Source organism: Hemicordylus capensis, chromosome 3, assembly GCF_027244095.1.
Source record: "Hemicordylus capensis ecotype Gifberg chromosome 3, rHemCap1.1.pri, whole genome shotgun sequence".
Lineage (NCBI taxonomy): Eukaryota > Metazoa > Chordata > Lepidosauria > Squamata > Cordylidae > Hemicordylus > Hemicordylus capensis.
This window is the reverse complement of record NC_069659.1, coordinates 191103922-191131338: the sequence shown is the minus strand read 5'-3', so window position 1 is coordinate 191131338 and position 27417 is coordinate 191103922. Positions and strand designations below refer to the sequence as shown.

Here is a 27417-nt window from a genome sequence, read left to right as displayed (position 1 = left end):
GGGATCTGAACCAGCAACCTCTTGCTCCCTAGGCAAGTTATATCCCCGCTGCGCCATTAGGTGGCTCCACTGTTGCATAGGTGAGCCCTTTTTCTGCACATTTGATATTAGTCTGGATTGCCCAAATAGAAAAGAGTTGATCTACGCAATGGAAGTACAATAAGACAAGATAGCAGGGATGTGCAGAAAATTTCAAGCTTGAAACGCTCCAACTCGAAACAGGACATTTGGAGCGTTTCGAGCTTGAACATAACGCTCTTCAAATGAAGGGCTCGTTTCAAGCTCAGAACACAACAACTCCATTCCAAGTCAGAACATTTTCAGTGTTCCGAGCACTATTTTGAACTCCTGGTGAGGGCGGTGGAGGTACCTTTAAAAATCATTACCTGGTTACCGTGTGCACCAGTGAGCCAGTGAGCTACCCTACCTACGATGCTCTGCTGGCCTCCGCACATATGCGGCAGCCATTTGCATGGTCAACACCAGCACACAAATGGCTGTCACGCGTATGCAGAAGATAGAGACACTCCAGAGACAGTCACAGAGGGAAATTGCATATAAGTGTTTATATGCAAATGCAAGAAGTCCATGAGCCAAAGTGGGAAAGTTGAAGTGCTTGATTCTAGAGAAGAACACAGATATAGTGAACATAACTGAAACTAGGTTTAATGGAGAGGACCAGTGGGACACAGTTATCCCTGAATACAAAGCTTTCCTTGGATAAAAGTTGTGAAGGATGACTAATCCTCCATTTTGTCTGAGTTTGTTATGTAGTAACAAACGAGTTAGCTGTCTAGTTCCCTGTTTTTTAAGGCCAACAGGTCAAAGTTTCTATTGGAACTGGGTTAACCAGTGTTGTTGAGAGCACTGCTGAAAATCACTCAAGAGCCACAGAGGATAGAGCTAAGAAATCACTATTGCTAAGAGAGTACAAGTGTGCACGAACCCAAAATCGTGGTTCGACTCAAATCAAGTTCGAGCCAAACCATGTGCACTAAACCAGTTTGGTCAAGCCAGCCAACCGGTCCATTTGACTGAACCAATTGAGTGGTTAATACTTCTAAAGGGGAATCTGATGAGGACTCCCCTTTACAAGTAAAGTGGTGGGGGTTCTTGCTCTTGTGAAGAGGCGGTGAAAGACGTAGTTAAAAGGTCCAAGTGCACTGCCGGCACCACTGCTCCCCACATCCAATCCTCCATCCTTTGTCAAGCCACTAACCCTTTAACTAAGTCTCTTACCGCAACCCCCCATCTGAAGAACAGAGCAAGCAAGGCCTGTTGCTGAGCAAAGAAGAGAGCAAATCTTGCTGCAGACTTGACCTCAATGCAAGAAAGCTTCTGGTGGGAACTTTGGGCTAGGCACAGTATTAGGCAGGTTAGATTGGATATGTTTATCCCCCTTTTTATTTGTTCCTTTGTGCTTATATGGTTGCTATTTTTATCCTACGTTCCTTAAGGAAAGCAAGCTTATGAGATCACGCAGCACCCTGTGTGGGTGTCTGTGTGTACCGCCCACTATCAACTTTGCAATGCCTGGAGCAATATGAACCAAATTGGGTACTGTTGTAGGAATACCTCAATGTGTAGGTTGTGATGATGTCATCCATCCCAATTCAAGATGGTGGAAGTGTGAACATTTAAGGCTGAAGTGGGCTAACTGGTGAGGATGGTAATAATTAAGATTATATCCTTTCATTACAGTGAAAGGGAAGTAGGGAGATTAGTTCTTAGCAGAACAACTTGTTTCTGTCCTATGTTTTCTAGAAGCCTGCTGTTCTGAACTGAACTATATTTTCTAAATAAAACTTAATTTTTGAATTCAGCAATGTGAAGTCTGTCTGTCTTACCCACTCTACACTTAGAGGCCTTACCACTGAGTTGGAATGAAGTAGACACAGTCAAGGAAAATGAAGAATTCTACTTGGTGGCAGTGGAGAAGCTTGATAGATCACGGGACTGGTCGAGACTGGACTGTAACACAAGGAAAGGCACATTGGGGGTGGTGTCTCTTGGTATTGTCCAGTCATTTTAGGTCAATTTTCAGTAAATGGGGGTAGGGGGACCCAAAGTTTTGAAAATCAGTATATTCCGAGGACACTGTTGTCAGTACTATACTAAAAGTCCTGATTGTTATGGTTTGAGCTTTGGCTATCTTGGGAAAATGGCTGCCAAAAATCATAGCAATCTTCAAAACATTGGGGGTTCCCCTCAAAAAACTGACCTAAAAATGAGTGGACTCATATGTTAAAATGGGCATCAATTTTAACTAGCTAGAAATCTCAAATGGGGTGAATTCCTCCATAAAATAGCATGGGTGTTGATACCATGTCCCAAACAAAGTTTAGTACTGGGAACATTTATTGCTGTTTAATTAGTCTAATTGGTTGTTTTTAACCATTGCAATGCTTTTAATTTTTTCATTGTATTAATGTTTAATATTTTTTAATTCTTGTTTTATTGTTTATTGGTAAACCGCTATGAGACATTTGTATGAGATAATATATAAATGGAATAAATAAATAATGTACTATCACCCCCCTGGCCAAAATACTCAAGGTGATTCTGAGATGGAGAATAAAATCAGAGAGGCACTCTAGAGAGAAAAGGCTATAGTAGTAGGTGACTTCAACTACCCTCACATTGACTAAGCAAATACATTTTCTGGTAATGATAAAGCAGCAAAATTTCTAGATATCCTAAATGACTGTGTCCTGGAACAGTTAGTCATAGAATCAACTGCTAACTATGCAAAGAGGCACCTTTTTAAAGTGGTGATTCTCTTTATTTAGCAGGGGGGAGAGAAACTGGCCCTATCCATCCCCAGCATAGACCTCCATTGGCTGTTGCTGGTGTCTATCTTATGTTTCTTTTTTAGATTGTGAGCTGTTTGGGGACGGGAAGACATTTTATTTATTTACTTACTTACTTTATATCTATGTAAACCACTTTGGGAACTTTTTGTTGGAAAATGGTATATAAATTTCCGTTGTAACCAGAGGGAAGGCGACTTGATCCTAAGTGGTGCCAAGGATCTGGTATAAGATTTAACTGATATTGAACCAACTGGAAACAGTGACCACAATGCAATCAAATTCAGCATACATGATAGTGGAACTATGCTGAGCAAGTCCAACATAGTCAAGTTGGAATTCAAGAGCGGAAATTTCACAAAAATGAGGGGATTGATAAAAAGGGTAAGTCAAGAGGGTAAAGTCTCTCCAGAGTGTTTGGAGGCTATTCAAAGCTACAAGAATAGAAGCTCAGCTCAAATGTATACCCTGAGATTGGGAAAAAATACCATCAGGTCCAGGAGGATGCCAGTATGGTTAATGAGTAAGGTCAAGGAAGCTATTAAAAACAACAAGGCTTCCTTTCAGAAAAAGGAACACAAACACAAAAGAAATGCAAACAGAGATGTAAAATAAAATAAAATAAAATAAATAAACAAAACAAAACAAAACATATGGCTATAAACATTAAGAACAACAACATACATACATTAGAAGCAAGAAATTGCCAGAGAGGCATTTGAACCACTGGACAACGAGAGAGTTAAAGATATGCTAAAGGAGAAGGAGATTGTAGATAAACTGAATGGATTCTTTGCATCTGTCTTCACTACTGAAGATGTAGGGCAGATACGTTTGCCTGAAATGGCCTTTGCAGAAAGGGAGTTTAAAAAACTGGAGGCAAATAAAGGTGATGAGAGATGAAGTTCTAAGTCTTACTGACTAAGCAAATCATCAAGTCCAGATTGATATCTTCTTAAATAACTCAAAGATGGAACTACTGATCTCTTAACAAAAATATACAACTTGTCCCTAAAATCAGCCTCTGTACGCAAGAACTGGAAAAAGAAAAATGATTCAGAAGGGATCTGGGCACCTACAAGCCACTTAGTTTAACACCTGTTCTGCATAAGTTGATAGAAAGCTTTATTAAAGAGAAAAGCATCACACATATAGTAAAGGAAGAACCAACATGGCTTCTGTAAGGGTAATTCATTTCTCATGAACCTCCTAGACATTTTTGCAAGTGTTAACAAGCATATAGATAGTGGTGATCCAGTAGATAGTGTACATTTGGACTTTAAATAAGCTTTTGACCAAATGCCTCACCAAAGGCTCCTGAGCAAACTTGGCAGCCATGGGATAAGAGGACACAAAGCAGAGAGCAGGAATAAACTGACAATTTTATTAGTGGAGAGATGTGCAAAGCGGTATCGCTCAAGTAGCTTTATTAGGACCAGTGTTTATTAACTTATTCGTAAATGATCTGGAGTTTGGGGTGAGCAATGAGGTGATCAGTTTGTCGATGACACCAACTTATTCAGGATGGTAAAAACAAAAAACAAAATTATTGCGAAGAGCTCTCCTACCTAAGTGAACAGACTAAAAAATAGCAAATGTAGTTCAATGCAAATAAGTGCAAAGTGATGCACAATGGGGGGAAATGTCAACCCAGTACATGGCAGCTGTAAAGAAGGCTAATTCCATGCTAGGGATCATTAGGAAAGGGATTGAAAATAAAACTGCCATTAAGTAATACCCTTATACAAATCTGTGCAACCACACTCTGAATCCTGTGCACGGCACTGGTCACTGCATCATAAGGTTATGTTAGAGCTAGAAAAGGTTCAGAAAAGGGCAACCAAAATGATCAGGGGGATGGAGCCACTCCCCTACGATGAATGGCTACAATGTTTGGGCATTTTTAGTTCAAAAAGGAGGCAGGTAAGACAATTTTTAAAAGGATTGGACAAATTCATGGAGGATCATCCTATGAATGGCTACTAGCATGGATAGCTGTAGGGTTCTATCAAGATCAGAGGGGGCATGTCTCTGAACACCAGGTGCTAGGGAACACCAATAAGAGGAGGCAGTTGTGGACTTCCCTGATGTATCTGGTTGGCCAGGATGTTGGACTAGATGGCCTGATCCAGTAAGGCTTCTGTGTTCTTATGGATGTCAGTCACTGTTTATCTCAAAGCAGGTGTGGCTGCTGCTTAGTGGGGTAGGGCAATGAGAGAGGCAGAGTAGGGCTTTAAAAACTGCCGAAGTCGCTACCGTCACCAGGCTTTCTGCAGGCCCACTCCCTAGCCTTGAAGACTAAGCCTTCAAATATCTTAAGGGCTGTCATAGAGATGGAGCTGACTTGTTCTCTGTTGCTCCTGCGGTTAGGACTAGAACCAATGGGTTGCAATTAAACGTGCGTTAAATATTCCTAACTGTGTTATTCGACACTGGAATAATCTGCTTCATGCAGTGGTGAGTTGGATCGGAAGTCCTCCAATGTCCTTCTAACTCTCAGATTCTATTACCCTAATATTACCCTATTCAAGATGGATAATAAAAGGTTGTCCGAACTGAGCATTTCTCGTGTGGGGTGGAGGTGAGCATACCACATTTCAATCTTAATCATTTTAAAGGAGTTAAAGTCTTTTTTCAAACCAGAAGTTTTTATATACTTAAATATATAAGCAAAACCAGCTAGTATTTTGAAAATGGCAGAAAGGATGCTATTTTAAAATTCAGAATTCAAAGCTTTTCTGAGTCACAAGTCAGACAACCTTTGTGAAGCTCTTCCTATTCTATTTAATACTTTAAGATTCAATACCTCCCTTCCCCTTCTTCAGAACAATATTTTAAAAGATAATTTTTCAACAGTTTTGCTTTGTGCAACTCCACTTCCTAACTGGGCCACATCACGGGGCCCAAATAATTCATCAGCCTTACAAGCATAGTATGTTACGTATTTTTCTTATGTTGAGCTTATGTAAAGTATCATAGATTCATTGTACCAGAAGGACATTCTCAGATGTTTTCAACACTGCTTTCATCATACAGTTCAACACATTAAACAACAACAGCAGCAAACCAAAACATTAACCATGAAAATGTTTAACCTGTTCCTGCTAAATCTTTTGTAGTACTCTGGGTAGCAGAGGAATTGAGGGGAACAGTGAAGCAGACCACCCCACCCATGAAGTTGCAAAGGGAGCGAGGACCCCAGCCCACCCTGGAGCAGTAGAGGGGGCATTGCTTGATCAGGTGTGATGAGAGCTACCTCTGGGTGGAACCACTAGTCGAACAGGGAGAGTACAAGGTCCCTATCTAGTTGCCATTCGTGTGAGTCCACCCCTGCTCTGCTGAGGGCATCGACTTGAACATTAGATGTTCCCTGTAAGTGAACTGCTATGGGGGTGATGGAGCATTTGATGCACCATGACCAAAGGTCGAGGGACAGATTTAGCAAGCTGGTTGAGCTGGTACCTCCTTGCCTGTTGAGACAGGCCTTGGCTGTAGTGTTCTCAATCTAGATTGTAACTGCGGAATACCAGAGAAGGGATAGGAAGCCCTTGAGAGCTTTGAAGATGCCAATAGTTCAAGGAAGTTGATGTGATGTTTGCATTCTTCCTTGTTCCAAAGGCTTTTAATGAGCAGGTTTCGAACATGGGCCCCACATCTTGAGCTGGGTCTCAGGATCCGTGAGACCCGGTTCTGCAGGGTGAGCAGGGAGGAAGCCCTGGTCGGCCGCCCACATGATTGCCGGCTCTGTGATGGAGCCGGCGGAGGCTGGGTAGCTCGGGGGCCGTGCAGCCCCACAAGTCCCAATATGCCCTGCGTGAGCGTACAGGGCATACTGGGGAGACCCCTGAGCCAGGAGGCTACTTTTAAGCCTCCCGGGCGGGGGTCTACTCGTGAGTAGGCACGGCGCAAAGCCACGACTTGGCTACTCACGATTCTAAAAACCAGGTTTGCGGAGCGCTTGCTGGTTTTTTACCAGGGCTTCCCAAGCGGGTTACCTGCTCTGGAACCACCGGGCTCGTAACCGAGCCCGGTGGTTCTTACGTATAACAAAAATTGGCTAGGCTCTCCTAGCCTGATTTTTGCTAATCATGTGAATGGCCCACTTGTGTTGGACATGTCCATGGTAAAGACGTGTTGTGGCTATGGGGGGAGAAATGGGGCATCAACGATGAGATTGTGCACACCTGTCAACCAAAGGAGCGACTGGCGGATTGAAAAGGGTACGCTTAGCCAGAGAATTTGAGGGTGTGTGTGTGTGTGTGTTTTGATGGAAATGATGAAAGAACCAATTCTGTAGAATACTGGAACGAAGTTGGACATGAGGAAATACATGCATTGTTGAGGCCATGTAGCCAAGAAGCTGCTGAATGACCCGGGTCCTGTGGCGGCATTGTCGTGCTACTTGAGATGCCAAGGAGATGAGAGCATGGATTATGCATTCTGGTAGGTAAAGCTTTGCCTGTACAGAGTGAAAAATTGGGCCTAGGAATTCTATGCACCTGATTGGTGTTAGTTTGGATTTGTCATAGTTGATCTGGAGCCCCAGATCGTTGAAGAAGGCCACCGTGGTGTAGAGGGAGTGGAGGACTGACCGCAGGGTGTTTGCCATCAGAAGCCAGTCATCCAGGAACAGGAAGACCTGGATGCCCTGTATCTGTAGGAAGGCCATGACTGAAGCCATACATTTGGTAAACACACCTGGGGCTGATGCCAAGCCGAAGGGGAGGGCGCAGAATTGGTAGGTGGTGCTGTCTATCTTGAAGCGTAGATAGTGCTGGTGTTTAGGGAGAATGGTGACGTGGTGGTATCTGAGATAGTATCTGACTCTGAGGTTCAGCGAGATGAACCACGTACCCCATTGCAAGAGCGTTAGGATGGTTCTGATGGTGATCACACAGAAACGCTTGTAGGTAATGAAATGGTTTAGCTGCCTGAGGTCCAGGATGGGATGGAGGCCCCCATCGTGTTTGCGGAATGCAAAATATGGGGAGTGGAAACCCTGTGAGGAGGGGTTCTTTGCCTGTTTGCCGAATAACGAAGTGACCTCCACAAGGAGGAAGGGGATGGCTTTGGTAGTGACTGGGTGGTTGGATGGAGGTATAGATAAAAATTCCAGCACATATCCAATTATTATTGTGAGGACCCATGAATCTGATGTAATGTTCTCCCATGCTGTGAGATAGGGAGATAGGCAGGTCCCCAGTCTGCACTAGAAGGAAGAGTCACTGTTTTTTGGTGAAGGTGGAAAATAATCTAGGTTTGTTGTGAGGTGTGTGTTGTGTGGCATACATCAGACCTTTCCCATAGGGCGGATATATCTCGGTGTATGAAAGGAGCAGCCACCCTGTTGGAATTGGGAGGCAGGTGGTTGTGGTTGGGAGTGATGCCATCAGGTTGGTCTTTGCTGTCTAGGCATGGGGTTTTAAAAGCTCATAGAGCGAGCTGTATTATGGAGGCACTGGACTTTCTGTAAGGTATCAGTTTTATCACCAAAGATAACATTTCCATCAAATGGCAAATTTTCTATGCAGGCATGGGCTTCATATGTGGGCCTAGATGAGTGGAACCAAGCATGACGGCGAATAGTTATGGAGGTGGCCATGACCTTAGAGGTGCATTCAGCAGAGGCAAAATAGAGCTTTTGTTTTATGAGCACAGTTACTTCTTTGAGGAAGGTTTTAGCATGGAGCTTCTTATCTGGTGGAAGGTGGTCTAAGAAAAGAGTCAGACGTTCCCACAAGAAGTGATTGTTTCAGGCGTTGTAAGCTGGTAATTAGACAGTTTGAAGTATAAGGCCGAGATGGAATAGAGGCACCTGCTGAAGGAATCTAATTTTCTGCCCTCTTTGTCTGGATGTGTGGAGTTTAAGTGTGATCTATTCCTTGAAACAGAGGATTCCACCACCACCAAATTAAGTGTGGGATGACACTGTTCACCACCTGGTCGTCCTCTGTGCAGACTCTATAGTAGGTTTCCAGGCGTTTGGTGGTTTGAGGTAATGAGGATGGTTGTGACCAGCAGGTTTTAGCAATGTCTATAAGTGTGGCATTCATAGGAAGGGAAACGAGCTTGTGTGTCTGCCTCAATAAGAATGAATAGAGGATATAGTTTGGCTTTGCTTTGTTGGGCAAGAGGTATGCCTAGCAAAATTGCCATGTGGGAAATATATTCCGCATAAAGCTTGCAATCCTCTGAAGGGGATCCTGCCTTGGGATTAGTTAGTGGGTCTGAGGAAGAGCCGCCCTGGGATGCAAGGTCCAAGTGGGTATCACCCTCTTCATCAGAGGATTGGTCAGAGGCCTCTTCAGCACTTTGGTCTTGAGGGGATTCTAGAGGGTTGTGTTGGGTATCTATTGGAATAGTCTGAGTAAGAGGAACCTGTGGTTGGTCCTGAGGCGGGGGTTCTTGATTCGAAGGTGGGGGCGGCTGGTGTGTTTTTGCAGGCAGATTTTGTCGTTTGTCTTGTTGTTGGCGCTGGGGCTATCTAGATGGCACTGTTGGTGGAGGCATAGTTTGCTTAGGCCTGCTTGGAGGTCTAGAAATGGTGTGCTGAGGAGAGCGAGATCTATCTCTAGGAGGTTGGTAGTACTCCCACTGGTCCAGCTGGGAGTGAGAAGATGAGTGTTGTTCTCCAGAAGTGTAGCGCCAAGGAGCGGGGTCATATGGGTTTGATTCTACTGTATAAGGTAAGAGGCCAAGATGTGGTAGGATCTGTAGGCTGGATGTTTGTCCCAATTACCGTATCCTCTCGTGAGTGACGGGTAGTATAAGAGTACAGCAGGGTGGACTGTGGACACCTGGGATTTGGGTGAAGTGCCTCAAATTCATCTGCAAAATCTTCCTCCTCTAATGTACTATAATCCTCATATTGGAGTTCCTCCTGGAGAACAACCTCCTGGTCTGATTGGCTTTCTTGCTCCTCATAGCCTTCAATTTCTGAAAAATTATCCTGGTGCTCCTCAGTATTGAACTCGGTACCAAGGAACCCCTCGGGGTTGAGCTGGTCTGCCTCAGATATGAGTGTCTTGGATTCAAGAGAGCTGGGGTCGACCTCAAGTTCATGGGGTGAGGGCACCCATTGTAATTGAGACATCTCCTGTTGAACGGACAATTTCAGTTTTCTCTTTTGGCTAAAATGAGCAGATTGAGCACTGCACTTCAGAGGCTTGCCAATAATTGGGTTGGCTCTTGTCTATTTTTCGGGATCGAGGTCGAAGCACTGGAACTCGAGGGCACAGAGGCCACAGACTGTGTTGTGGCACTAGACAAGGGTGCTAAGTTAGAGAGCAAGGGGCTGTGAGCCCGAGGATGGGAAGGCCAGAGGAGAGGTAGACTGCATGGAGGAAGTTGCCTGAGAAGACTGAAGGACTCATTCCTAGAACCACGAGTGGAACCAAGAGGATCTGTTTTTCCTGGTTTGTTTTGTGAATTTAGCACAATGTCTCCACTCTTTGTGCCTCACTGAGGCAGAAAAGACAAAGACGGTGTTTGTTGGTGGAGGGAAACTTGACCCTGCAGCGGGCACAAAACTTAAAAGTGGTCTTGGTGAAATAAGAGATCTTTGTTTAAGCTCGAAGCAACTCAAACACACTGTCGTTCTGTCAGATGAAGAAAGACTGAAGGAGGGAGGACATGTGACCACCAGAAGGAGAGAAGCTACTGCCTATTCGAGAGAGAAATTAGCTTGGATAACTCTGACGAGGTCTCTGCACAGGCATGTAAAGCACAGTTTCAAGTTCCCTCCCTGGCTTCTCCAAGATAGGGCTGAGAGAGATTTCTGCCTGCAACCTTGGAGAAGCCGCTGCTTCTGTGTCTGTGAAGACAATACTGAGCTAGATAGACCAATGGTCTGTCTCAGTTTCCTATGTTCCTAACTGTGTACTACATATGTGCCTCTACTTGACATGAGCTCAAAGGAGAGCAGACGGTGTGAAATTAAATTTGCTATAACCAAAATATGTTTAGATGCACATAAACAGGTTGCTCACCTGTAACTTATGATCTAGAAGAGATCTGTTGACATCCATAAGTATGCGAATTCTACGCCTGCGTAGTAGCAATGACACAGCTTGTCGAGGCATCCAAGCCCCGTGTCCATGACCACAGCATGCTATTTAAAGGCGGGCTGGGCGCCATGTTCCTCAGTTCTTGGATGACTGCTGTGAAGGACGACCATCCAGACAAGCAGCTGAGTTCATCAGTATCTATGGAAAAAACAAGGGCATGCACACAAGCCCACACATAGCAGAGCACTACTGCAGAGGGGTGGTCCGGGAGGGTCTTATGGATGTCAATGGATCTCTTCCAGATCATCAGCCTATTTATCTGGATCGAGATCCGTCGAGATCCATAACTATGGGTGTTTAGCAAGTTCTCCTTGGAGAAGGGTGCAGTAGTGATTATTGCAACACCCATTTCAGAACGCCTCTCCTGCAGTTCGCCTCAGCAGAAGAGTGCACATCTATGGCGTAATGCTTTATAAAGGGCAACTCTGTGGACCATGTAGCTGCCTTGCAGATGTCTGTGAAAACAACCCCTGAAAAGTGTGCAGCCGATGAAGCGTAGGCCCAAGTGGAGTGGGCCTTGATTGCGTCTGGTGGATCTTGTTTTGCAACTTGTAGGTGTACAAGATGAGCTCAACCAGCCAGTACAATAGTCTTTGCCTAGTGACTGTCTGTCATGTCCTTCCCGCGAACAGAAGCGGGCACACTTTGTGTTTATCAAAGTTGCAAATAGGTCTATGGATGGGCTTATCCAGTGGTTGAAGAGCGGGGCAATATATTCTGTCTTGATCTCCCATTCGTGTTGTTGGTGATGCACAAACGCATGGCTGAGATTGTCCACTAGGACATTCTCCAGGCCCTTAATATGGATGGCCATTGGGAACACCCGATGTGCCAGTGCCATAGATGCCCATTACTGAGGGCACACAAGGTCTGAGATATGGTCCCCCCTTGACGACTGATGTACGCCTGGATCATTGTATTGTCCAACTGTACCTGCACAACTCTACTTTGTATTAGTGGCAAGAAAGCCTGTAGTACCTAGAAGACAGGTAGCAGCTCCAGGAACTTGATATGCAATTAGGCTTTGTGTGGAGTCCCCTTGCCTTGTATCTGATGGTGCTTGCAATGGGCACCCCACCCTAGCAATGATGCATCCGTCATCAACCAGATTGATGTAGATACCGTCTGGAATGGAACCCTCTTTAGGAGATTCTGGCTGTCTGACCACCACAACAGTGATCGTAGAATTTGTGGTGGTAGTTCCAGACGTTTCCATTGACTCTCTCTGTTGGGATGGAAAACTGACGGAAACCATAGTTGTAGCTTCTGCATTTTCAGTCAGATGGTGACGGTGCTGTGCCCAACTGACCTTCAGTACCCAGGAAGAAAACCTTTGAAGGTGGATGTGGAAGGGGTACTAGAAGAGGAATCCAATATCAAAAGGATAGTGTGTGTGGTGGCTGGATTCAAGCCGGTATTGCCATTCGCCTCCTCTCCGTCCTCATCAACATCTAACGTCGGCATTGGTAGCTGGCATCGTGGCGAAACTTGTCTCAATGTCAATAACACCTGAGTGTGCAATGTTGATGTCAAAGGAGCATCGTGTCGAAGGGGCTGACGACAAGATCAGTGTCAGAGCTGGAGACAGGGAACGTGCCCTCGACATCGATCGTGTTAGTGTCGACAGGTGGTTGGTGTCGACGGGCCAGCTGTGCGAGCTATCGTGTTCGACGGATTACCGCATGCGCTAGCCCATCTGCCAGTTGTTTTTTTTCTCCACCAAAATCCAAAATGAAATAAAATTAAAATAAGCAGAAGAAATCCTTAGCTGGCCCCAATTCAAGGATCTTCATGGCTCTAGCTAAAGCACCAAAGGAAAAAGCCTGTCCTGTAATTCCTGGACACTCAGAAGTCTTACTGTCGACGGGCGGGTGGTGTCGAGCGGTTCCATCGGTATTGGTGCTGAAGGTACAATGTCGAGAGAAACCTTCAACCTCGAGGTCGGTGCTGGCAGAAAACGTTGACGTGCTGACAGCTACGGAGTGCGTTCCCGCGTTAGGTCAATTGTTTTTGACTTCTTCCTTGGAGGCGTTGTGGAAGTCTCGGTAGTCCGGTGCTTCGTCAACAACTTCGAGGGCCCTAGCTTCGAGTCAGATACCTCACCATGTGGGCGTTGGCTCCTGACTGTCGACGATGCAGGTTTGGGCACTTTCGACATTGAAGGAGACGTCGACATCAATACCGACACCCTAGATTTATGCTGGCTCAGCAACAACGTCGATGTTGACGCCCTTGGTTTCTGTTGACTCGACACCAAAGGAGATGTTGACGTCGATTTCGACATCTTAGATTTTTGTTTATTTGGCAGCGGCAACCATGTCAAGGCTGTCTTTGGTGTTGTCTTCAACGATGAGGAAGACGGGCATGGTTCATCTGGCATCGAAGGGCTCAGGACATCGTCATAGATGGCGGCACGAAGGTGAAGCACCCGGTTCTTGTGAGTCTGCTTAGAAAAAGACAGACAGATCTTGCAAGTGGACACGTGCTCCTCACCCAAACAAATGAGGCACAAATCGTGAAGATCTTTAGACGTGAATTTAGCTTTACAGCCCTAGCACTTCTTAAAGGACTTTTTCTCCTCAGGAATTTCACAAATCGAAGAAGCTTAGTCAGGTCCATTCCGGAGTCAAATGCCAGTTGTTATCTGTCAGCCAAAGCCAGACCAATTTATCACCAAATGTAGTTCGTCAGTCAGAAATAGGTCAAAAAACTTAATATCCGTCCTTTTTTTAAAAAAAGTGAACTCAACAGAAAACAACTCTGAAGAACTATCCGACGAAAAGTGGCAGACCGAGGTCCAAATGCAAAGGCAGTCGGAAAAGAGCTGAGGATTACATGGTGCCCAGCCTGCCTTTAAATAGCGTGTGTGGAGGCAGGGCTTGGACGCCTCAACAAGCTGCGGCATTGCTACTGCGTGGTTCCTGCTCAGGCGCAGAATCCCATACTTATGGAACTCAACCCAGATCCTTACATTAGATACCATGTATTACTCTCCTGTAAATGAGTCCAACTGCTTACATGCATTTTACTAGTTTTAACTCATGTAATTCATAGATTCCTTGAGCTGGAAGAAGGCAAACCATTACCTAGTGAACCCTGCTTTGAATTTAAATCTTTGACCCACCATCACTCCCTATGCAACCCCGAGTATGTGTGCTACGAATAGAAGGCAAATTCACTGCTGAATGGTTAAACGCTCTGTCACACTAGCAGTGTCAATAAGCAATTGCATGACTCCTGTTTGTACAAATTGCAAACACTGGTGGTGGTGGGGGGGGTGGATTTTGTGACTTTTGTTAAAATCAGCCATAATTTCTTTATAGAAATACAATCTATGTCCACCAGCCTGCCTTATTTCCTTGCTCAAATTTCCTTAAAAAAAACAACCACCACCACCCAAAGTTCCCAGACTTGTATGCATGATTTGGCCCACATATATTAATAAAGCTGGGTAATCAGAAGTTCACACACCTCCAAAGTATCATCTCAAGTACTAAGACAGCTTTTCCATAAAATGAAGGAATAAACTTTTACAATTCAATCTTCTATATTTACTTAGAAGTAAACCCCACTGAACTGAAAGAGATTTACTCTCAAGTAAGCATGTACAGAACTGCTTGGGAGGGTTATGGATAAGGAAACTGGGAAGTATCTATGGAATCACATTTTTGAAAAAAGAGGCAAGGAAGGATAAAAAGAGCACACAATATCTAGGGTGGTTTTTTGTCATCCTTTGCAGATATAGGCAAGACCTTCTTCTAAAAGACTTCAGTTTTCTATTTATCCACATGGAGCTAAAGCCACATCCAAATGACTATGTTGGATGCCAAGAACCTGGATGCCAGTTGCAAAGCATTTAAGCTGGCATCCGATAGGAAGGCACAAGGACATCCTTAATATATTTTGAGAGCATTCTTAACCTTTTAACCTAAGTGCTAAACTATAGTGGTGTGCACCGGACCGCGGAGCTGCAGTTCGGAGCTGGGGTGGGGGGTTCCATTAAGGGCGGGCGGGGGCTTTACTTACCCCTCCCGCCCTTTGCTGCTTTTGCGCCGTAAATATTGCAAGAAATCCGGGTAGCAGGATCCCTCGCCGCCCACTTCTATTACTAATTATGGCTCTGCTCCTCCTCATTTTAAAAATCGGGGGGCGGCAGGGTGCTTCCCTGCCGCCCCCTCGAAGCCCCCTGCTGCCGCTGAAGCCCACTTAAATCTTGCCTGGACCGGAGGAGAAACCGTGCTCGGGCGGGCGGCAGAGAGACATCCGCCCGCCCGCCCGCTCCCTGCCTTGCCAAGTGTGAAGTGCAGGGAGCCTTCTGCGCACGTTTGCTGTACAGTGCCATCCCCAACTTGCTAAGAGTTTAGTGATACTTTGGTATCTTGTGGAAGCTTGGATGCCCATGCCTTTCTAAGAAGCATGGCTATGTTTCTGGCCCTTTGCTCCCATAGATTGGGCACTTCTAGAATGAGACCGGAACAGGTGTGGAATGATTAGCTCCATGAGACAGACAGCATCTCTGTATCTATATCAGTCGGGCACACTGATCTTCCCCTAGAGCTAATATGAGATTTGTTGTTTCTCCCACAGCAATCTAGTGAGACAGAGCGCTCTATGCCCTGTGATAACGGTTCCTCCAAATCACCCAGATGAGGACAATAAGTAAAATAAAAGGGCAGGGGATGGATACAACTGAAAAGCAAAATCAGTCTGCAGCTCAGGGAAGCCATTTTTCAGTCAGCAAAGGCTAAATAAATACTCTCCCCTTCGTGTGTGTGTGTGTGTGTGTGTGTGTTTGTGTGCATGTGCGCACACACAGCAGCAGGGAAGGGGAAACAGTAAAGAAACAGGCCCCTTCTCGGTTGCTGCAATCAACGCATCTCTGTGGGTTATCCCCATCACATGCTCCTGGACAGGACTACGTAAAATAGCTAATAGAAAGCCCTTTAGAGCCTGACAGGGATGACCCCGCCCAGTTCTTACAGTCCTGAGTTGCTCCTGGCAGGTTCTTAATCTTATCTCCGTTTGTCAGAACACTTTCCCCCCATTATTTCTTTAGTTTTTTGTCACAGTCTGCTTCTTCCAGTCTTTCTCCTTCTTGAACTTCTTGCTACTGTTTTTCAAAAAAATCTTTATTCTGTAATCTGTTCCCTCTTCCCATTCCCCATTCCTTCCCCGATACATGTTTTCTCTGTTTTATGGAGCATGCAGGGAGGTTGAGAAACGTTTGTGTCCCTGCCGGGCGTGTAAAGCCAAACTTTCCAAAGGGAGCAAGGGCGCCCAGTTCACCTCCAATCTCTAGCTACTCTTCTCCCGCCGAGTCCCCACAGCACCCTGTTCCTTTCTCGGTAGCAGATCAGCTGTCCGAGTGGGGAGAGCAACAGGCCCCCGCCGAATTCCCGCGATCCAGCGGGGAAAGCTCGGAGGAAACGGAGGGTGAGTGGGGAGACAGTCCGCCTCAGAGGCGCCTGACCCGCAGCACGGCTGCGACGCTCAGATCAACGGCAACGCGGCGGGAAGAAGATCAAGCCATTTTCGACCTGTTAAATGCTAGATTGAAGGAGGGGGTGGTCAGGCCCCTGGCAAAACCTCCTCCCACGCAAGCCAAAATCAGGGCTTTGGTCGGGGGAGCAAAAATGGCGGCGCAAACGGGCAGATCTGAGGGAAGACAAGATGGCGCCCGCAAAGAAAAGAACGTAGAAAGTCCTGCCAAAACTCACAAAGCTGCTGTGCAGGGCGACAAAGGACAGCCTGACCTGACTGTGGTAAGCTCTGACCATGGGGAAGGGGCCCTGGACCGAGTACTCTGAAACAGGTTACCCAGCCTATTCCCCAGGACATACCTAGAACACAACAGAGTGGCAGGCTTGGCTAAAAAATGCCATCGTGGACACAGTGTTCCAGCTGAAGCCCGCTAAAAAAGTTTAAAAGTCTAAAAAACGTAGGCGCCCCTCCTCATCTTCAGAGGTCTCTTCTGAGTCCAGTTCCCCAGCGCCCTCACCGAAAAAGGCCAAGAGTAAGAAAAAGCACCTTAAGACAGTAAAAAAGATATCTAAGAAAGTAGTGGTAGTACATTCATCAGACCTCTCGGGAGAGGAATCTGGGGATCCCAACTCCAAGGTAGTTAGACCAAGGGAAACTTGCCCAAAGAAAAAATTGGTACACCCGCCAGGTGACGACACAGGTGTTCTGGGGGACCTGGTGGAGGGGGCCAGGATCCGGATCAGGACCTGAACCCTGATAAAGAGGAAGGGGAATGGTCAGGAGCAGAGAATATGGCGCATACTCAGGTATCACAGCACCTCTTCACTCCAGAGGATTTTAACCCACTTATGACCAAGATACTCACTAACATTGGGTTACAATCCAAATGGCTACTGAGCAAGCTCAACCTCATAGGGGGGACTTGGTTTTTCCCAAAGCTAAGCCACGTGATATGTTATTACCTATGCCAGATTGCTTTACAGAGACAATAAAAGGAGAGTGGGCTATGCCTGCTTTAAACAAAAAACCTATGCCAGCAATCACGCGCTTCTATTCATTCCAACAAGAAACCACGTATCTGCTCAAAACTCCCAGCACTGATGCACCAATCGTCCAACTGGTCACTGGGTCCTTGATCCCATGAGATGGTGAAGCCTCACTAAAGGAGCTGTCGAGAAAAAAAGGCAGAATTTGTTTTTAGACGCGTGCATGACAACTCATCTTTGGCAACACGGTCCGCCACAGCAGCATCTATGGCGGCAAGAGCCAGCTTATTGTGGCTTAATGAGACCCCGACTGACCCAGTATGTCTTAGACAGCAATTGGTGACATTCCAACGGGCCCAGGTGTTTGTGGCGGATACCACATTTTAGTCCATTCAATTTTCCTACAGGGCGTCTGCTGCTTCAGTGGTGGACAGCCGTCACTTTGTCTTAAGGGTTGGCAAGCAGATGTTACATCAAAGGCAAACTTGTCTGCGGTGCCCTACGATAACTCCAAGCTTTTTGGAGAATTAGCCCTCAAGGATGTGCTGGTGGAGTCAAAAGATAAAAGCAAAGCAATGCCAACGGCCCCTAAGAAAGGGGATAAGACTACGTTCAGAAGGCCATTCCAGCCTTTTCATTCCTTTTGTCCTCCATTCAGAGGTCGTGACAGAGACTTCAGATCACAGAGGGGAGCCTGGTTGCGCCAGCGTTTCCCCTCCAAGAATTTCGGTAAACCGTCAAACAACAGGGTAAGCAACAGTTCTGATGCAGGAATCCCTGCGCTCAGGGGACCTCTCTCAAAAATTTTCCACATCTGGAAGCAGCCTGTAGGGGACAAATGGGTACTGGAACTGATCAAGTCAGGGTACAGAATAGAAATGAACTCCCTTCCTCATCCACGGTTCCTTCCTATCCCCCCGCTCTCACTGTTTTTCCAAACATGCAGATGTAAACCCAGAGGAGCGAGTGCACTCAATAAACTGGCTGGAGTTAAGGGCCATCAGACTGTCCTTACTCAACCTTCTTCCTCATGTGACCGGCCAGGATGTCTTAATAAAAACGGACAATATCACGGCCAAAGCACATGTCAACAGGCAAGGGGGCACGAGGTCAAGATCCCTATATCAGGAATCAGTGCTTCTGATGTCATGGGCAGAATGTCATCTGAAATCAATTGCAGCCCACTACGTACAGGGAGACCTGAACTCGATTGCCGATTGGCTCAGCAGGGAGGACCTCCTTCCAGGGGAATGGGCACTGAATGACCATGTCTTCAAACAACTGGCCCACAGGTGGGAACGCCCTGTCCTGGATCTATTTGCGACACCTCTCAATGCGAAGCTACCACGCTTCATCACCAGGTTCCCTTGTCAGATGGCGGTGGGGACAGATGCACTGTCCAGCCAGTGGCCACGAGGCGTAATGTACGCTTTCCCTCCGATTCCTTTGTTAGCTCGCGTATTAAGGCGCGTAAGGGAACAAGAGGCAGAAGTCATTCTAGTAGCGCCCTATTGGCCAAGATGTCCGTGGTTCACCGAACTGATCTCCCTCAGCATAGACAAGCCATGGCATCTGCCAGTCACACCAAACCTGTTACAGCAAGGACCAGTCCAACACCCGAATCCAGCCTGGTTTCAGCTAGCCGCATGGAGACTGAGCAGCGGCTGCTGAACAGGCAGGGTGTGACAGAAAAAGTGGCATCCACCATCCTTGCCTCACATTGTCCATCAACAAATCGAGTATACCAATACACCTGGAGGACGTTTCTCTGTTGGTCTTGTCATCAACATATCGCTAAGGGTCAGGCCAACCTTAATCACCTCCTACAATTTTTACAGGAAGGCCTAGATAAAGGGTTAAAACCGAACACACTGAAGAGACAGGCGGCCTCCCTTGTATCTCTCATATCAGGGGGATCTGCAAAGGCTTCAATGGGACACCCATAACTTAAAACATTTCCTGAGAGGGGCAACTCTTTTATCTCCGCCAGTAGCACACCAGTTTCCTACTTGGAATTTGAACACGGTTCTGAAGGTGCTACAGCACCCTCCAATGGAACCCATTAGGTCAATATCATTGAGACTACTGTCCCTGAAACTAGCCTTTCTAGTGGCCGGCAAGGCAAGTATCGGAATTGAGGGCATTGTCAATTCATAAATCCTATTGTATAATCTCAGAGGATTCCGTATGCCTGATTCTAGACCCGTTCAGCCGTCCAAAGGTGTTATCTGACTTCCATGTGTCTCAAGATGTATATTTGCCATCATTCTGCCCACACCTGAGACATCCACAAGAAAAGTTGTGGTATAAGTTGGATGTCCGTCGCTGCTTAAAGAAGTATATTGCACAGTCCGACAGTTTTTGAAAGACAGACGTACTGTTTGTGTCCTATCTACTGGCCTCTATGGGGGAGGCAGTGTCTTCAAGGACAACTGCAAGATGGATCAGAGCCTGCATTGCTCTTGCATATGAGGTGCAGCACGTTCGTCCACCTCAAAACATAGTGGTTCATTCTACCAGGTCCACTGCGACTTCAGCGGCCTTCGCAACCAATCTGAGGATTCTGAATTTGGTTCAATTCTGAACCAAGTTCAGGAGATCTGTAAGGCGACTATTTGGAAGAACCCAACCACATTTATCAAACATTACAAATTGGACCTATATGCCTCTGCTCAGGAAGCTTCTGGGAGGCGGGTTCTCCAGGGAGTACTTCCCAAAGAGTAGAGCAAACTGTGGGTTCCCTCCCGGAGAAGTACTGCTTTGGTATGTCCCACAGAGATGCCTTGATTGCAGCAACCGAGAACGGAGCATTTGGTCACTTACTGTGAAGGCTTCTTCTGGTTGCTGCAGTTAAGGCATCTCAGCCCACCCGGCTAGCATATATATTTTCTTGCTCTACTCCAGGAGAATTACTTGTTACGATAGGTATCGTGGTCATGGGAAAATGTTGTTGGATCTCGACTCCTATGTTGTTTCTATATCATCTTACAAGTGGGTTACACTACTTCATGTTGGTTGCCTGTTTTCTAACTAGTTTGTGTTGAGTACAGTCTGTTATACCCAGTTTAGATGTACCTTTTCTATGCTAACTCGGCCTGTAAGAACTGGGCGGGGTCATCCCTGTCGGGCTCTAAAAGGCTTTCTGTTAGCTATCTTACATAGTCCTGCCCAGGAGCACGTGACGGGGATAACCCACAGAGATGCCTTGACTGCAGCAACCAGAAGAAGCCTTCACGGTAAGTGACCAATGCTCCGTTTACTTACCACTTCTGGAATCTTAGAAGAATCAATCCCCTCAAGCCTCCTGTAGCCCACCCACAAAAGAGCACAGGCTTAGACCAGTAGCCATAGGCTGTCCAACATGGCCACCTCTCTGAGACAGTTTTCCTGGCCCAAGGGAGAACTGGACACTTTGGGGGAGGGTGGGTGAAGAAGCAGCAGCTGCACCCTAGCTAGAAGAAAAGGCTAAAAGCTGCATTGCCCAGGCTGTTTTTTACTCTGTTAAATATCCAATACATGCAAATAATTATCTTAATATACTATAAGTTTTACAATATTGCATGAATAATTACATGTCTTTGTTTACAACAAATTATCCATCTTACAAGTAACCTGCAATTTCCATTACTGCAGGAATAATTACAGATTTCTGTATTTGCTTTCCCCACAATCTTGGAATGATTAATGATTAATTTATAGATTTTAAAACACACATACATTTACATTTTTGAATACACTGTGTTAAATGCTTTATTACTTTAACTGGTTCCTTAAAACATTGATCTCCGTACAAAAGGGTATTAGTATGAATATATGAAACTACACAATATTGCATTATAGAACCATCAACCGAAAGTGAATGGCATCTCCTTGATTTTTTCTTTAAAGGAATTTTACATTGTACACAATGTACATTGAAATTTACTCTAAACATTTGAAGACAACTTGAAGACACAAAGCATATAAACACACTAGTGCTCAAACTTTGATTCTAATTTTTTAAAAACAGGATTTCAATTCTTTTGGTCATGCTACAGCTTGAGCTGCACGCAAATTATATTATATAAAAATTGAAAGGTATGCCCTTTCAATTTTTTTAATTCATCCTTAATGACTTCCTGAAATATGACGTTCTATGCAGAAGAGATTGAAGAAGAAAGGGCACCATAAAATGGATGGCAGTGGTGGCGAGTATCCCAGAACATGATTTGCATAATGTACTCTTTTGTCAGAATTTTTCAACTGTGTTCTAAACCAAATAGTCTACTCAATATTTGAAGTGCCTGAACTGGATGGTTCTGTTGAAACATCTAACATCGATTTGACACAATAGCACATGAAAATCAAAACTGGAATATTAAGAGAGCTAGAGGGGACTAAAAAGACATTTTTCCAACCCCATCTCTGCAGAGCAGGACCATTCACCAGTTCTCCCCCTACCCTGCACAGATCAGCCCACCATATTGTGCCACAAGCAGAAAAAAGGTACATTGAAGGAATAGTCAGTCCTTCAATGGGGGGAGAATTGTGCTTGTTTTATATTTTTATGTCTTGCTCTAACTTTTAGAGTGTGAGCTTTTTTTAAAAAAAGAAAAGAAAAAGACAACTTTTTGTATTATGGCAGTTATCTGAATGCCACTTTTCATTCATAATTTTACCTCATTTTCAGTTAATGAAGCTGAAGGAGATGAACTTTTGTTATAACCAAGGTGTGAAGAGTCTGCTGCTGAAGCCCGATTTCGCTTCTTCAGTGGTTTACATGCATCTGAAAGACCTGTCGTTGTAAAATAATTTCTGTTTATAAAGTGAACTTGGAACTCTAATTTATTTCCTTGAAGCCAGTTGAAGAAGAAAAAATTCCCTCATTTGCCCAGGAATAAATTAAATTGGCCTTTTAGATTCAAGTACTGAGTGAAAGCAAAGATCGGTACACACTTTTTAATAGTAAAAACTATTTCAAGTTAGCCACTTATGTATTTATGACATTTATGCCCCACTCCTCCTTCATTGAGCTTGAGACAGCATACATGAGGTTTCCCCCTTCTGGACAATTAACAGATATAACATTTTGAAGATGCAGTTGCAGAGTTCCCCGCCTCCATGCAGATTAGGACAGATAGTTCTTAGGCAAGAAACATACCACTCTCCACTAACAGAAGTGTACCTTGGCCTATAGTTACACAACAATACTTCCGGATCCCCCTCCTCATGCCCTTGTTGAAGTGAATCTTACTAAATGTGTGAAAACAATACTGAATGAATGACAAAAGGCTTGGATCTCAAGAACCAGAAGCTCCTCCTCTCTTCCACCCCTTGGACTCCTGAAAAGCCCTACCTGAGGATCAGGTTACTCGCCAGAACAGCATTTAGTGTGGCATGGGAGGTTGTTACTGGGAGTGGAGAATACGAGGCAATTTGAAATCCCCACCATACAACTTAAGTGCTTTCTGCTCATATAAATGCTTCATTTGATCCAAGCCAAGGCATTCTGTGGCATCTTAAAGAGTAACATTTATCATAGGGTAAATTTTCCTAAAATACAGCTTACATCACCAGATATGGTTGGCTATAGCCTATGTAACTTGATTTACTTTTTACATTATTCATTTTAATACATGTATACCCTGTTTTCCCCACCATATGGTACTACAAAGCAGCTTGCAATAAAAAGAAACAAAAACACAATACAATAAGAGCAACTAATTAATAAAAACAGCAACCAACAGTAAAAGTAAGGTCCCCATTAACAGGATACTACTAATAATAAAACCCCTCTCAGTCAACAAAATCAGAACCATCCACGAAAGATTAACCAATCCCGAATGCTTCTTGGTAATAGCCAGGTCTTCACTTATTACATGAAGATAAGGAGTGGGGGAACATGTAGGCCTCCAACAGAAGCAAGTTCTAAAAGTGCAGGGCCCATCACCAAGGTGGCCTTGCTCCTAGATGAACATCTTACCTCCAAAGCTAATGGCACATGGAGCAGGGCCTCAAATGATGAATGAAGTATAAGAGGAGGTATAGATGGGTCACACAAGCCATTTAGGGATTTAAAGGTAAAACCCAGCACCCTGAACTAAGCCCAGAAACATATAGGTAACCAATAAAGATCCACAATACAGTTGACAAAATAAGATTCTCTCATAGGCGAGCATTGATCATTTCTACGATTGAGGTAATGTGCTCTCAACAAGTAGTGTAGGTTCTGGATACCTTTGAAGGGTAGCCTCACACAGAGCAGATTACAGATTAGACTAATCAGGAAACAACTGGAGCATGGAACCACCACGCCTAGGTCAGATCTCTGACATCTAAAAAGGACCTTTGGATCTAGGAGCACTGCCAAGCTTTGGACCTGCTCTTTAATTAATTTCAAGTCAGAAGGATTAAAGGATGATCTGTTTAACAAAGGGGTACACAACTGCACCCTTCAAAGTTGATAAAATAAGATTCTCTCATAGGCAAGCACTGATCATTTCTGCAGTCTAGACTGAAACTCCTAGCCAAACCAATTTAATTTGTCAAGAAGCAAAAGGATTGAGTGTTCAAGTGGCTGGTGTTTCAGCTGCTTGCATTCCGAGTATCAACATGCTGAACAAAGATCTAGAATAGAATGGATAGGAGTACTTTATCCACAAAGGATAGGCTTCTGGATGTTGCACCTGCTCCTTCTGAGGACCAACTTGTAAAGGGCCCCTCACCACTCTGAAACACTCCACTGGAAGACATTGAGCAGATACAATGATGGTGGAAAAGAATATTTTCTGTGCTGCTATCACTGCCATGGAGTAGGCTCAAAAGTTAGCTGAAGCCCACTAGATGATCTTCGATCCACTTTAGATGAAGTTCAATCAGATCAATCATAAGATGTCATCAATATCTTTTCATGCTGTCTCCAATCCTGTTTCATCATCCTCTGTTCCATGGAAAATCTGGGAACTGTATGAGTTCTACAGGGAGAAAGAGGACACTTGGAAACTATTGTGTCTACCACCTGGGACATCTCTGTATTCCACAGATCAACCAGGTCATCCACTCATCCACAGAACTATCAAAAAACCATTTGGATTTATCAACTGAGGAAAAGACCATCCTAAATGGGTCTTCCCCACTCCTGCAGCTAAGTCTAAACCTAACCCGAATAGTGTGTTTCCATGACAGAGGAATCTCCTCCTCCACCAAATACCTCTCATTCCGCCGAGCATAAGAGTATCAGATCAAAAGTATGCCCTGCCTAAAATGAGGCCAGGTGTGACCTGGGACATATCCACTATTGTCATGGAGGCCATGAAATGCTGAGTTGCTCCAGATAAGGGGTCCTGGCATGAATGTTAAAGCCGACTAAGACATAAAGTGAATCTTCAGCATCACAACTCTACGCCACAATAAGGTTGCAATCCTATTCACACTTACTTGGGAGTAAGCTCCAATTAAAAGAAAGGGACTCCTTCCATGTAAAAACATGCAGTATCAAGCTGTACATACTTTTTAAGGTGCCACAGAAGTTGAACTTTTGTTTTTAACTGACTAATCTTACATTTCTGGAATCTGTCCCTAAACGGATGAATATTGTAATACCACTAATGAATACCAAAACATAATAGGTTATACTACTGCTTTCTACTACCTCTGACCTAGTGTTCTTGCTGTGCTACCAAACAGCAATTAAGTTCATGAGCTGCTGTTTTCAGTCAGCAATACTAGAAGGAAATATTGACCAACAACGGCAATACAGGAAAAATGCAACTCAAGCTGGCATTCAAATAATGCCAGTGTTTCATTTAAAAATGTAGTTGGCCATCTTAAACAAGTGGAATTTATAACGTTTAATTAAAGAAGTTACATCAAAGCTTATTCTAACCACATTACCTGACTGGTTCTTTTGTGAAGAAGAGGTTTCTGTGACCTTAGTAGAGTTTGTTTTTGCTGTTTTGTCATTGCTTGTCTCCCTCTGTTACAAAAAAATAAAATGAAATGAAATGAAAAAATAAAAATAAAAAAACCCCTCCTAATGTGGAATTACCCCAGGGCTTTTGTCCCCAGACACATGACTTTGCTTTGTCTCTGTCATAATGACTTTTAAACACACCGTTACAGCAGATACAATGGAATATTAGAAGGAAAAGAAAACGCAACCCAATAGTTGAAATGTCCATCATACTTATAGTTCTCAGTAAAGCTATTATCCATTCTCTCTCTCTTTTTAAATCATTTAAAAACAATTCATGTATGCATCCTTAATTTACTAACAGCATATAGTAGAATCGTAATTTTGAAGTTCAGCATTATTTTAAAATACTTGTTTGAAGAAGCAAACTAAAATGAAAATCACATGGGATTTTAAGAGTGGATAATTTCCATCTAGCAGTAAGCATCGTTGGAATTTTCACTTAAAATTGCCATAGGCCAAACCTATGACGTTTTGTAAGTATGATCTTGTACAAGTTTTGAAGACCAGACTATTATGTAAGCCAACCATTTGAGGAGCCATTTTAAAAAAAAATTTAAACTCCTGCAGCAACTTTTTCTATCTAGATCAGAAGCCAGTTTGCTTGCAACCATAAATCTGAATACTGTTAATATTAAGTGCTTCTATGTTGACTGAAAAAGCTAGGTGCTATGATTTTTACCCAGTAACAGTTAAGATGTGCACATATTTCATTTATACTTGAAACTACATTGTGTTTGTAAAATTATTCCTACTTGTATTCTAAAATCAATTATTTGAATCAAAAGATCTCTTCCTCCAGAGGAAGGCCTTCTTCCATTGGATCCAACCCATCAAAATGAAAACTAATGTTTTTAGGGTTGTTTTTTAAGAGAACAAAACAATTGTGTTATAAGCCACACAATTTAATTTCCTAAGCAAAGTACAGACTACTAATGTGGCACAGGGCTACCTCACAAGCAGCAAAGGTCCACCAATATCCCCAAGGCTTATTTCCAGAACTCAATTGAAATTAATAGAAAGGAGGTGGCAGACACTCTATATTGTTTTAGCAGTCCTTAGTGGTTGAGGTTTGGAGAATAACCAAGAGCATGCAATGCTGGCTAAGGTGCTGCATTGCTAGTGGGAATATAATGTTCTGCATGTAGGTGGCAAGAGCATGGCTACACATTATGGCTTCTCATGTGGGAAGCAGGCTTTTCTTCCTATTCAAATTCCTGAAGGGCTCTCTCCTGCAACTATCTCAGGAATCAGTGAAGGCCAGAAGGGACTGAAGTGCAACTCACCCCTCATGTTTCCTTGTTACAGTCTAGAAAGTAGAGCCCCAGGATACCAGACTCACAACAATAGCTCCTGAATGGATATGGGGATGGGGCCATAGCTCAGTAGTAGAGCATCTGCCTCCATGCAGAAGGTCCCAAGTTCATTTCCTGGTATTTCCAGGTAGGACTGTGAAAGACTCCTGCCTGAAACCTTGGGAGAGCCACTACAAATCAGTGTAAACAATACTGAGATCGCTACATCAATGGACTGTCTTAGTATGGCAGCTTCCTACATTCAAAATGTTAGGGTTAGCTTCTTGTGAGACAAGGGGAAATAGGCAGCTTATACTGGAAGATAACTCTCCTGCAAGCACATGATCCCTTCCCTCTGACAGAGACCTGTTTAATATGCTGGCGCTCTCTCCTACACAGGATGACAAGGAAATGCAAGGGACGAGTCAGCACCTCACTCCTTTCAAGTCTTCCCTCCTTGTTTGGACAGTTCTGAGATGTAGCCATTCAGGGTTCTAAATTAGCAGAACCAACTGCTTACATGATGAGTTTTATGTGGTAAATCCAAGATATAGATTTGGTTCATCTCTCCACCATATTATAACAGGAATACTCTGCTTGCTTGAAATCCTGAGAAAAGGAAGTTGTTTCCATCAACAGGAGAAACTTCCACAACTGACAGGCTTCCCACTCTATGTTATCTCAGAGTAGGAGAGAGATGAAGAGGAAGAACAGCTGTTCCTGGAGTAACTGATAAGCGACTCCTTTAAAGAGACAGTTGGGACTGCTTAAAATAACAGGTTGATGTGGGAATGCCACAGCTACTTCTGTCCCGCCTCCTCAGTCTCC

The 27417-nt window shown here is 44.4% G+C and overlaps 1 protein-coding gene across 7 annotated transcripts in view; it reads right to left on the bottom strand.

Moving 5' to 3' along the window:
• The window catches only part of NSD2 (nuclear receptor binding SET domain protein 2), a 192227-nt gene that overhangs the window by 73462 nt on the left and 91348 nt on the right, over nucleotides 1-27417 (bottom strand). For 6 of the 7 annotated variants that reach the window (XM_053304254.1, XM_053304249.1, XM_053304251.1 and 3 more), the window contains 2 exons: nucleotides 25216-25297; nucleotides 22002-22117 (listed from right to left, as the gene is read on the bottom strand). In XM_053304254.1, the coding sequence (XP_053160229.1) occupies nucleotides 22002-22117; nucleotides 25216-25297 (198 nt within the window). Of the gene's footprint in view, nucleotides 1-20816; nucleotides 24297-25215; nucleotides 25298-27417 lie in introns of those variants that run through there. The other variant, XM_053304255.1, reaches the window with a different exon arrangement.